At 41.9% G+C, this 13,469-nt stretch overlaps 1 protein-coding gene across 11 annotated transcripts in view; it reads left to right on the forward strand.

The window, feature by feature from the left end:
* C7H10orf90 (chromosome 7 C10orf90 homolog) overlaps positions 1 to 13,469 on the forward strand; it is a 241,458-nt gene that overhangs the window by 163,124 nt on the left and 64,865 nt on the right. For all 11 annotated transcript variants that reach the window (XM_074078059.1, XM_074078060.1, XM_074078064.1 and 8 more), the window contains one exon: positions 11,116 to 12,232. In XM_074078059.1, the coding sequence (XP_073934160.1) occupies positions 11,116 to 12,232 (1,117 nt within the window). The remainder of the gene's footprint in view (positions 1 to 11,115; positions 12,233 to 13,469) is intronic.

Consider the following 13,469-nt stretch of genomic DNA (forward strand, 5'->3'; position numbering starts at 1 on the left):
TCATTAGTTTTGGGAGAATTTAGTTTTTTAAGCTCCCTATATATTCTGGTTATCAGTCCCTTGTCTGATGTATAGTTGGCAAATATTTTCTCCCACTCTGTGGGTGTTCTCTTCAGTTTAGAGACCATTTCTTTTGATGAACAGAAGCTTTTTAGTTTTATGAGGTCCCATTTATCTATGCTATCTCTTAGTTGCTGTGCTGCTTGGGTTTCGTTGAGAAAGTTCTTGCCTATACCTACTAACTCCAGAGTATTTCCTACTCTTTCCTGTATCAGCTTTAGAGTTTGGGGTCTGATATTAAGATCCTTGATCCATTTTGAGTTAATGTTGGTATAGGGTGATATACATGGATCTAGTTTCAGTTTTTTGTAGACTGCTAACCAGTTTTCCCCGCAGTTTTTGTTGAAGAGGCTGCTATTTCTCCATCGTATATTTTTAGCTCCTTTGTCAAAGACAAGTTGGTTATAGTTGTGTGGCTTCATATCTGGGTCTTCTGTTCTGTTCCACTGGTCTTCATGTCTGTTTTTGTGCCATTACCATGCTGTTTTTATTGTTACTGCTTTGTAATATAGTTTGAAGTCGGGTATTGTTATACCTCCAGCATTGTTCTTTTGACTGAGTATTGCCTTGGCTATTCGTGGCCTCTTGTGTTTCCATATAAATTTAGCAGTAGATTTTTCAATCTCTTTAATGAATGTCATTGGAATTTTGATGGGAATTGCATTAAACATGTAGATTACTTTTGGGAGTATCGACACTTTTACTATGTTGATTCTACCAATCCATGAGCATGGGAGATCTCTCCACTTTCTATAGTCTTCCTCAATCTCTTTCTTCAGAAGTTTATAGTTTTCCTTGTAGAGGCCGTTCACATCTTTTGTTAAGTTTACACCTAGGTATTTGATTTTTTTTGAGGCTATTGTAAATGGAATTGTTTTCATACATTCTTTTTCCGTTTGCTCATTGTTTGTGTATAGAAATGCTAATGATTTTTCTATGTTGATTTTATATCCTGCTACCTTGCTATAGCTATTAATGATGTCTAGAAGCTTCTGAGTAGAGTTTTTTGGGTCTTTAAGGTATAGGATCATGTCATCTACAAATAGGGATATTTTGACAGTTTGTTTACCTATTTGTATTCCTTTTATTCCTTCTTCTTGCCTAATTGCTCTGGCTAGGAATTCCAGTACTGTGTTGAATAGGAGTGGAGATAGTGGGCATCCTTGTCTGGTTCCTGATTTTAGAGGGAATGGTTTCAGTTTTTCTCCGTTAAGTATAAAGCTGGCTGTAGGTTTGTCATATATAGCTTTTATAATGTTGAGGAACTTTCCTTCTATTCCTAGTTTTCTTAGACCTTTTATCATGAAATGATGTTGGATCTTATCAAAGGCTTTTCCTGCATCTATTGAGATGATCAAGTGGTTTTTGTCTTTGCTTCTGTTAATGTGGTTTATTACATTTATTGATTTTTGAATGTTGAACCACCCTGCATCCCTGGGATGAAGCCTACTTGGTTGTGGTGAATGATCTTTTTGTGTGTTGTTGAATTCGGTTTGCCATAATTTTGTTGAGGATTTTTGCGTCAAAGTTCATTAAGGAGATTGGCCTATAGTTCTCCTTTTTTGGAGGTGTCTTTGCCTGGTTTGGTGATAAGTGTAATACTGGCTTCATAAAATGTGTTTGGCAGTTTTCCTTCCCTTTCTATTTTGTGGAACAGTTTAAGGAGGGTTGGTATCAGTTCTTCTTTAAAGGTCTGATAGAATTCAGCAGAGAATCCATCAGGTCCTGGACTTTTCTTTTTGGGGAGACTATTGATTGCTACTTCAATTTCATTTTGTGTTATAGGTCTATTCAGGTGATTAATTTCCTCTTGGTTCAGTTTTGGATGATCATATGTATCTAGAAATCTGTCCATTTCTTTAAAATTTTCAAATTTATTTGAATATAGGTTCTCAAAGTAGTCTGATGATTTCCTGGACTTCCATGGTGTTTGTTATAGTCTCCCCTTTTGCATTCCTGATTCTACTAATTTGGGTTTTTTCTCTCCTCATTTTAGTCAGGTTTGCCAGGGGTCTATCGAACTTGTTTATTGTTTCAAAGAACCAACTTTTTGTTTCATTAATTCTTTATATGGTTTTTTTGGTTTCTGTTTCGTTGATTTCAGCTCTTATTTTTATTATTTCTCTCCTTCTATTTGTTTTGGGATTTGCTTGTTCTTGTTTTTCTAGGAGTTTGAGATGTATCATTAGGTCATTGATTTGGGATCTTTCAGTCTTTTTAATATATGCACTCATGGCTATAAACTTTCCTCTCAGGACTGCCTTAGCCGTGTCCCATAGGTTCCGGTAGGTTGTGTTTTCATTTTCATTGGACTTCCAGGAACTCTTTAATTTCCTCTTTTATTTCATCGATGATCCATTCTTCATTAAGTAGTGAGTTATTTAGTTTCCAGCTGTTTGCATGTTTTTTGTCTTTACTTTTGTTGTTGAGTTCTAGTTTTACTGCATTGTGATCAGATAGTATGCATGGTATAATTTCTGTTTTCTTATATTTGCTGAGACTTGCTTTGTGCCCTAGGATATGATCTATTTTCGAGAAGGTTCCATGGGCTGCTGAGAAGAATGTATATTCTGTAGAGGTTGGATGAAATGTTCTGTAGTCATCTACTAGGTCCATTTGATCTAATGCATATTTTAGATCTTGGATTTCTTTATTGATTTTTTGTTTGGATGACCTATCTATTGATGATAATGGAGTGTTAAAGCCTCCCACAACCACTGTGTTGGCGTTTATATATGTGTTTAGGTCTTTCAGGGTATGTTTGATGAAATTGGGTGCATTGACATTGGGTGCATACAGACTGATGATTATTATTTCCTTTTGGACTATTTCCCCTTCTGTTAGTATGGAATGTCCTTCTTTATCTCGTTTGATCAATGTAGGTTTGAAGTTTACTTTGTCAGAAATAAGAATTGCTACTCCTGCCTGTTTTCGGGGGCCATTGGCCTGGTAAATCTTCTTCCAGCCTTTCATCCTAAGCCTATGCTTATTTCTGTCGGTGAGATGGGTCTCCTGTAAGCAACAAATTGTTGGATCTTCCTTTTTAATCCATTTCATCAAACAGTGCCTTTTGTTGGGTGAATTAAGTCCATTAACATTAAGTGTTAGTCCTGATAGGTGTGTGGTGATTCCTGTCATTTAGTTGTCTTAGTTGTTTGAAGGTTTGATTGTGTGCACCTAAGTTGAGGTTAGTCTCTACTGTCTTGCTTTTTCTTTTCCTGTGGTTTGGTGCTGCCTGTCTTTTCATGGTTAAATTGGATTTCACTTTCTGTGTGCAGAATCCCTTGCAGAATCTTTTGTAGTGGTGGTTTTGTGGTCACGTATTGTTTTAGTTTCTGCTTATTATGGAAGTCTTTTATTGCTCCATCTATTTTGAATGATAGCTTTGCTGGGTAGAGTATCCTGGGGTTGAAGTTATTTTCATTCAGTGCCCGGAAGATCTCACCTACGCTCTTCTTGCTTTTAATGTTTCTGTTGAGAAGTCTGCTGTGTTTTTGATGGGTTTACCTTTGTATGTTACTTGTTTTTTCTCTCTTACAGCCTTCAATATTCTTTCCTTAGTTTCTGAACTTGTTGTTTTAATGATGATATGTCGTGGAGTAGTTCTATTTTGATCTGGTCTGTTTGGTGTCCTGGAGGCTTCTTGCATCTGTATGGGAATATCTTTCTCTAGATTTTGGGAAATTTTCCATTATTATTTTCTTGAACAGATTACACATTCACTTCACCTGCACCTCTTCTCCTTCTTCAATGCCCATGATTCTCAAGTTTGTTCTTTTGATGGAGTCAGTGAGTTCTTGCATTTTCTTTTCACAGGTCTTGAGTTGTTTAATTGATAGTTCTTCAGTTTTTCCTTTAATTACCATTTCATCTTCAAGTTCTGAGATTCTGTCTTCTGTTTGTTCTGTTCTGCTGGATTGGCCTTCCATTTTGTTTTGCAGTTCTGTTTCGTTCTTTTTTCTGAGGTTTTCCATATCCTGGCTGTTTTCCTCTTTAATGTTGTCTATTTTTGTCCTGAGTTCATTTATCCGTTTATTCATCGTGTTCTCTCTTTCACTTTGGTGTTTATACAGTGCTTCTATGGTTTCCTTTATTTCTTCTTGTGCTTTTTCAAATTCTCTATTTTTGTTGTCTTGGAATTTCTTGAGTGTCTCCTGTACATTTTGGTCGACCCTATCCAGTATCATCTCTATAAAATTCTCATTGAGTACCTGTAGTATGTCTTCTTTTAAATTATTCTTGTGGGCTTCATTGGGTCCTTTGGCATAGTTTATCTTCATTTTGTTGGAGTCTGGATCTGAGTTTCTGTTTTCTTCATTCCCTTCTGGTTCCTGTAGTAATTTTTTGCTGTGGGGAAACTGGTTTCCCTGTTTTTTCTGTCTTCCCGTCATTGTCTTTGGTGTTGTTACTGTCCCTGTACTGTGTGCAATTAAGTATTTTCTAGCTTGTAATAATAACAATGGTAATATTTAGAATGGAAGGGTGAGCTGAGATGGAAAGCAATAAGTTAAAGAAAAGGGGAAAACAAATACACAGACAAGAGGGAGAAAGCAGAACAAGGTTTCAGACAAGAAAGTTTCAAAGGTATAAACTGGGAGCATTAGTGTACTAATTGACAGTAAGCTGAACAGACATTAGAGAGACAGAGGATTGAAAATCAAAAATAAAAAAAAAATTAAGATAGGAATAAAAATAAAAAATAAGTAAATGAAAGAAATATCTATATATTAAAAATGAATTAAAATAAAATGGAAAATAGAAAATTAAAAAAAAAAACAAAAAACCCTCCAAGTTCAAATGCAATGAAGTTTCAGTCTTAATAATTTTGGCGTCCGTCTCAGTCTCCAATCCTGGAGATGGTGCCTCAGATGTTGTTGTGTAGTTGTGTCATCAAAGGGGACGCATAAAGTAGAACAAAACTACACTCACACACACACACAAAACCCACCTAGTGTCCCCAGTTCAAATGCAATACAGTTTCAGTAAGTTTTTCGGCTTGCAGGTGTAATTCGGTTGTTCTCTCATCAAAGGTAGGGAGAAAAAGAAAAAAAAGCGTCTGGAGGCAGTTCTGAGAGTGGTGTCTGCACCTGTGGCTTGCCTGCCTGCTGCTCTCAGCCTGTAGCTGGCGGCGTTATTTATGCAGATCTCTGGGGTGAGCTTAGCACTCACCTGGTCCCACAGGCTTTGTTTGCTCAGAGTTCTCCTGTGCGGGGGAGGGGGGCCTCTGCTACAGGCTTTTCCCTTTCCAAGCACTGGGAAAGGCGACACTGCCCCGCGTTGTCAGGCCTGCGTGTTTATTTACAGTTCACGTGGGAAGTGGGTCTTCCCTCCTCTCACAAGCGTCCCCGCTCCTGGTTGCTGGCGCGCCCCGCTCCCGCCAGAGCCTCTCCGGCCCGCCCGGCTCGTTTATTTACAGTCCCGGGAAGGATTCCCTTCCCCCAATCTTCAGCGCTCAGGGCGCCCCACCCTCTTTCCCGCGTGTCTTAACTGTTCTTATTGCTTAGTTCTCAGTTTCTCTTTTTTTCCCGGGTGGACGTCAGTCTGTCCAGGGGGCTATGCTGCTCTGGCACCGCGGTACCACGAAGCTCACCTGGTCGGCGTCTTCCCAAGCTATCTGGGCGCCGGCCACTGGCAGCCCGGGGGCCCTCCTGGTTTCTCCGTTTAACGTGAAGCGGAGATTCTCTGTGCCGGCTGGAGATGTGGAGGGGTCAAAATTATGCCTTTTCTCAGTGATTATCCTGTGTTGTTTTTTGACTGTTTCAAACCCAAGCCCCACCCCACCCCCATTTGTGTCCCCAGGAGCAACTTTCATTTCAATTTGATTCTTTTCAGAATTTCTGTATATTCATTGAATTCCTCTTTCACGTCTTTCTTTGTCTTATTTCATTTAGCTCTACATTTGAGTATCCGTGGAATTCATTCAGGTGTTTATTTGTGCCTTTAAAATTTTTTGATCATTCTTATAATCATTTTTTGAACTCTTTGAGATTTCATCCACTCTCATTACTGTTTGTTAGTGTGGAGTTGTTGAGTTTTAGAGGAGGTGATTTGCTCATTTCCTTGTGTTTCTGTGTTGGGATTTGTGCATCTAAGGACAAGTTGTTGGTCTTTCCATCGAAATATTTTTAGTGTTCCGGCCGGACAGCATAGCAGCCAGGTTGTGGTGCTATTTCTCATGCTCAGCAGCCAAGCACTTACCGCGCATGCTCAGGGTACCAGGCCTGATCCCCAGCACTCCTCAGACTGAGAAGGGTTGGTTTTCGGCTTCTGGGCTCCTTTCACCGTAGAAACTTCCATTCTCTGTTTCCTGGAAGCTGATGCTGGCTGCAGAAAGCTCTATAACTTGTGGGTCAGGCAGGTTCTCACTTGTTCCACAAGCCCCCAGTTTGTGTTCTCATGGATAGCAAGCATCCAAACTTCAGGGTGACATTCAAATGCATTGGAGAGGGGGAGCAAACAAAGCACTGAGTTCTACACTGGCTGGGGGAGAACTGAGGGACCTGGTCACTCTGCTTACTGGTCTCACTACTTATAAACACCATCCAGCAGTTCACCTCCCCGTGGGCAGGAGGAGTCTGTGGAAGTCTTGTGATTCAAAGGCTGGACTTGGGGACCTCAGTCCTGCCTGTCAGGAAACACACCCTGGGATATAGTTCCTAAAAGCAATTCTTAGTGCTTTCAGTGCTCACCCAGTAGTTTACCCTCCCCCAGCCCCCTCAGGGGAGGGAGCTGTGGAAATCGTGTGATTTTGGAGGGGTTAGGCTCCGGGTCATCAGGCTAGCCTGGCAGCTCACATGCTGGATGCAGTTCCTAGTGGCAGGCTCTGCTTTCAGACTCTGCCCTGCGGTTCTCCTCTCTGTGGAGAAGAGGCATCTTTGGAAGTCACATGACTCAGAGAGTCTGGGCTCTGGATACTAAGGCCCAAATTTGCCAGTTTTTTAAAAGCAAGGATTTATTTTAGTATAACAGGGTAAAGTAGGGGGGAAAAGGGAAAAACATTTCTTGCTCTCTACCCAGGAGATTGGAAAAAAATACGCCCAGTTTTAACAATAGTAATTGACCTAAAATAATACCTACTCCTCTCTTTCTTGATGTCCCAGACCCAGAAGGAGGATTGGACTCAAAATGATATGCTATAATCTGTGATAGGCTGAGTTGTGTCCCTCCAATTTTATATTTTGAGGCTCTAATCACAGTACCTCAGAATCTGACTGTATTTGGCAATAGGATTTTTAAAGAGATAATCAAGTTCAAATGAGATGATTAGGGTTGACCCTAGTTCAGTGTGACTGATATCCTTATAAGAAGAGTCAATTAGGATACAAAACAGGTACAGAGGAAACGCTATGGGAGGACCCAGGGAGAGAGGACTCAGGAGAAACCAGCCCTGCCAACACCTTGGTCTTGTATCTCCAGCCTCCAGAACTGTGAGACAATAAATTGCTGTATTTAACCCGTCAAAACTATTGACATTGTTATGGCAGCCCCAGCAAACTAATACAGTTTTTATAACGTTCAATATTATCTCTGATTATTTAATAAGTCTCAACTAGAAAGGATCTGATAAAACTTTCCTTACAAGAATATTGTGCATATTGAAGAGAAAAGGTCCAGTATTTCCTTTTTATTTCTTTCAATTGATTTTTTGGGGCTCTTGTTAAAGCTAAGACTAAACTCTGGAAATTATTAGTAATTTGATGGCTAGCTTATTGTTATCTCCAGGCTGTTTATCAAGATCAGGGTGTCCCCAGCACCCAGCATGGTGCCTGGTGTATAGGTGCTTTAAAAATGTTTGTCAGATGAGAAATTAAACAAATGGTTTGACCATGTCTGTATGTTGTGAATAATAGAACTTGTGCCTAAAAACACTAGGTATCAATTCACATTAACAAAATCTCAGTGTATTGGACATTGAATGGATTATTTTCATTTATGTAACTCAGATAAACTCAAATGTATGCATTGTACATTCCACTGGATCATGGTATAACTTGGATGAGGTAGCCCTAGCCCCTCCTTCTGTAGGTGTGATTATGTCAATTGTTCACTGATTTCTGTGGAGTCACAGGATAAGTAATTGCCTAGAATTAGATGACATGCTCAGATTTTGAGAGGCACTTTCATCTTTTTTGCTCTCCATGCCTTTCCTGTTTGGAGAGAATGCAGATAGAGTTTTCTTTGCAATGGCGCTGCCATCAGCATGTTACCCCAGTGACAGTGTCACCCTGACATCCTGAACAATTTCAGAACTTCAGAAATAAGTTCAAATGCACACTGTTCATTATTGTTCTTCCTTATTGCTTTTGATAGCGTCAAAATCATAGTCACATATGCCAGGCCTCTGGTAATAAAATGGTGGCTGACCTCTTATCTCATCGCCCTGGACTTCTAGGTTTTTCCAGAGTGACACTCTTGACCTGCAGCCCCAGGCCACCCTCAACACATGCCTACCTAAGCTGTGGCTGGAGCTGTCTGTCTTGGAACATGTGCAGCCAAGCCATTATTGCCAGTGTCAGGGTCTTTTTGTCGCAGCTCCAAGTGGAGCTGACAGCTCATCATCCCTTGCAACACACTTTTGTTTATTACAATGCTGAGGCTGTCATGGGATCCCGAGCCCAAAACGTGAGGTGCCCTCTTGACACTGGAGATTGCAGCACAAGGCTCCACCTTTACAGCTATGGAGACCAAGCTCCTTCTGAGGTTGTGTAGCTGGTCTGGGAGTCCCCACTTCAGCATGGGCCCCAGGTGGCCTGTGCAGGAGAATCACCTGAGAGGTGGTAAAAAATGCAGATTCTGGGCTGTATGCCCATAGGTCCTGACTTGACTCAAGCCTGGGGAATTGAGGGGCCCAGAAATCTATACTCACAAGTATCCATTGTTTCAAACTTTGGGAAATATTGCGCTGTAAAGTAAGACCAATGCAGTAGTTTCCAAGATGGATTTTTGGTTTTTTCTCTCCAAGGACCAGTCAAAGGAGTTCCTACTGGGTATGATTGTACACCTTGCAAGGTGTGAGGGAACAATTATCAGAACTAAATTTAACTAAAATGGGAGGGACTTTGTACCTGAAAATGGGCACCAGGTGCATTGCAGGTTTTTTTTGTATGTTAATCAAAGCTATGAAAAGTGATATGGGGAGCGGGCTAGAGTGAGGGGCAGTGCTGTAGAAGCATGGGGCCACCTGCCAATATCACATAGCAAGCTGATAACATGGATGCTTGCCATCAGCCCCAGGGATTCTACTGGAATTTGTATGGGGAGGAATACTAGATACTAGGGTTGAGCAAACTGTAGGTGACTTTGCAGCTTCAGAAATGCTGGAACAGGGGGCTCCATCTAAAGCAAGGCTCCTAGCCAGCCAGGTGCCCACAGAGTGTGACTTTGAAGCAGGAGGTGGCAGTGAGGCTGAAAGAGAAGGTGGAATGTCCTCATTTTTGTCCTTATGGTAGAGATATTTTGATTTTTAAAACAATGGAGTAGTTTTTAAAATGACTCTCCTACCTATTTCTTCTTCTTTGCATTTCCTAGGCTTCACGTATATCTTTAAAAATAGCTAACCACATAAAAGATACTGGAAAACAGCAAGCTGATCATCTCCCCACACCTGACAGGAAGGATGCAAGGCCCTGAGGTTGCTCAGATTACACATGCTGGGCTCCTTGTGGATGTGCAGGGCTCGGTGTCCAGCTAGAGCACACTCAGTTATTTGGTCAAATGGGTCTGAATCCTGCCTCGAGGTAAAGAAAAATGCTACCCTGCTTGCTTTGTCACATCTTGGGAGAAGAAAAACCCCAGCTCTCAACATAAGAAGGCATGCTCCCTCCAAAAGCATTCTCTTGACATGACCAGCAGCCCGGAGACTCAGTGCTTCTCTGTGGATCACATCCATCAGAATCACCAGGATGTGGGTTAAAAGGCATGTGCCCAGGCCCCACCCAGGACCTACATAGCCAGAATCTCTGAGCTGGGAGCCTGTGAAGGCAATGTCCCCAGTTGTTCTCCTGTATGTTGGGGTTGGAGATCTGCTAGGCTTCCCAGCTGTGCCTTTGGGCTCCCAAAGCAAAGGTTCTGTGCAAGCAGTGGGCAGTAACTTAGTAGTTACTGGAGTTTGGGTCCCATGCATTTCCATACAAGGGTTCATTTTAAAGACCTGTACTAACGGGTGAAAAAACAGGGCCCCAGATTCTGTGCACATTCACTACTGAGGTATGGTCACTCTTGTGTACCAATTTTTTTTAAATGTAAGCATAAAAACACGACAGAAGAATCTTCTTGATCTTAACCTGGTTTGATGCTATATTAAAAATCAGAGCACATAGTTGGGTCACACTAGTGATTTACTGTTAGGACTTACAACCTGCTGAGTAGGAAGACGTGAAATCCCTGACCATTTTAAAATAGTGCACAAAACTCACGCTTATGCAGCCAGGCATTGAGACACAGCAAGCTGTGTCAGTAGTTCTAATCAGTCTTGGTCTACCCAGGCCCCATCCTAAGAAGTGAAATCACCTGATTGTCACAATGCTGTCCTGGTAATTATCAGGGCCTGGGCATTGGATTTCCATTGTCTTGCTCTCTGATCTTAGACTCCTGTGGTGCCAAGTAGCAGGGAGCTACTGCATTAGTCTAAAACAGTGAAGGTGCAGGACTTGAGAGGGATGAGATAGGAAGGGGCTCCTTATAACCACATTTGCTGTCACCAGAGGGCTGACTCATGGCCTGCATAAACCAGTACCCTCCTCCCAAGTCCCACTCACCTCCAGAATTCTTCCTTCTTATTGAGGCTGTGAACTTTTTTGTGAGAGTTCCAAGTCTGGTGGAGGTGATTATCAAAATTTGATGATACTCATTGATGTCAGTTAGGCTGATATTTGAAGACATGTAACTTTCTCCTAAACAGAAGGGTTTCTTACCCTTCTGAACTCTCAGACTCAGTGTCAGGTGTGCAGTAAAAGGCCTTAGATGAGAAACCAAGGCATCCCGGTGGCCCTGGAGTGTTCACTGCCTGTACTATGATGGACTGCTTGGATAATTGGGATTCTTTCTCATTTGCAGGAGAGGCTTGCATCACAAAACGCAAAAATGATTTCATCCATCGTCATTTCACAGCTGATTGATAAGAATAAATCAAAAGAAAATGGGGCCACGCTGCCCCTGCCCTGTGCAATCGCTCGGCCTCGAGTGTGTCCCACAAAGCCGGCTCCTACTAATCTCAGCAGAGTCAACATCCACAGGGCATTTGCGTTACTTCCAGACAGATTGGGAATTCCAACCCTGTCAGATGAGCGAAGACCTGAGACCAAACTGCTGCTCACAGGGGAGAGCCCAGGTGGCGACCCTCGCAAAGGTTTCACATCCATCACCATCACTGCCCGGCGTGTGGCTCCCCCAGCCAGTGCCCTGGTTTGGGGCACTCTTGAGGATTCGCTGTGTCCCAAGTACAGGGCCGAGAATGCTCTGCTCCGGAGCTCCTCAGCCCTGGCTGGTGGAGCCCATCCATGTCAACACCATGTTCCTTTTGCTTGCTCTGAATTTCCCAGAAATGGCTCCATGAAGCTGAAGGTTCCTGAGACCCATGCAAAGCTGTGTGTGGGACACGAGTACTGGGTCACACATGTAGGTGACAAAGAAGCCAGTTTTTCTCCAGATATCCCACCATCAGGAAAGGGCCCACTGATGTTCAGTTCCTGTGTCCACTTCCAGGTGTCTCGGCAGTGTCCCAATGCTGTCTACTACTTGGACAAGTCACTCTCTGTTCCCATTGCACACCCTCCAATTGCCAGCCCCAAAATGCATAGATCCGTCCTGTCGCTCAACCTCAACTGTAGTTCCCACAGGCTAACAGCAGATGGAGTAGATGGCATAGCTAACAGAGAACCAATAAACAGAGCCCTAAAGCAGGATCTCAGGGAGGGAAACCAGAACCTCCCAGCCCCACACCAGAGCTCAGCACCACAAGAAAGTCATTCGAAACCATCATTGGGACAGGTGCATTTGGGGACTGGCACATGCCCTTGGAGTGGCTCTCCTTCATTGGAAAAGACAGAATTTGCAGATGTGGGAACTAACCAGCTCACTGTAACAAAAGGGAAAGAAGACCATGCACCTCATCACACCAGCGGTCATGCTGACCAACTGTCCATTCACATTCCTGGCTGGAGCTACAGGGCAGGTGAGTAGAGCTTCCATCTGTAGGTGGGAGGTTTATGTAAATGCCCTGCCATGGGGCATAGTGAGAGAAGTTCTTCTATATAATCTGTTCCAACCGGCATTTTGAAGTAGAGTTTCTTTGATCTGCTCTGTTCAAAGTTGACAGCTCTTAGCTCAATATTAGTGTCTGATTGGATAGATTTTCTTAGATGAGACTTTTGTAGATTATGAGAGACCTTCCATTAAATTTTTGTTTGCAATAATAGTGCCAGTTCATATGCATGGTTCCCAAAGAAGCTAATTTAAACTGTGCCCATATCATGTTCCAAATTGAGGTGAGAAGAATAAAAGGCCATCCACAGCCAGATTTTTTGTCTCTTTTGTGTCAAACATCTGCATATTTGGGATTGTCCAAAATGCTGAATGTTTTACTTTTCAATCATATGGAATTACCATCATAAATATCAAAAGCTCCATAATGGAGTATGTGTGTGTCTGCAGTAACCACAGGACATTTTCATGAGAGTTGGGGACTCTTACGAAAACCAGAAAGAAAAGTGTTTTTCTGTCCTGATTTGTGTCTTCTGGGACAACTTGGCTGGGCTCACTGCTGTTTCTACCATTTGCAAGGCCAGGTGAAATTCCCAAGATGGACTCCCTGAACCCTTCACCTTTCTTGGGAGATCAGGGAAAGAAACAGGTCTGTTTTGGAGGAAAGCAGCCATATTTTTTTCTGTATCTGTGTAAACTAATTTGCAGCTTTACTTTCTGAGAAAGAGACTAGTTTATGAATTAGTGACTTTCCACTTGGGGGAAATATTTAAAGATAATAGTAGTAAAATTGAAAATGCAGCATATGCATGATAGTTTTATGGTACAGTTTTTGTCCATTAAAGCTTTATTAATTAATAAAAATGACTGTTAAACATTTAAAACTATAACGTGCATAGAAACATTAAATGATGTAATTAATTTTAACAAGTGTAGATATATTGAATGCTCAGAGATTTTTAAAGCAATTTTGATACGGCTTTCAGATTGATTAAACTGTTGAAATGCCTCTGAGTCTTACAGACTTAGTGCAAGAAGGAAAATATATGCAGCCATCCATGTTCCAAAGATAAACCCCACTTTAGTATTTAAAGAAATTGCTCCAGCTCAGCACTTCATCTTCCTTATTGATGAAGATTCCAGAAATAGACAACCTGCTCTGTCGTGTGCTACCCTAGTGGAAGCACATCCTTGTCTACGTACTGTGT

This window comes from Castor canadensis, chromosome 7, assembly GCF_047511655.1.
Source record: "Castor canadensis chromosome 7, mCasCan1.hap1v2, whole genome shotgun sequence".
NCBI lineage: Eukaryota > Metazoa > Chordata > Mammalia > Rodentia > Castoridae > Castor > Castor canadensis.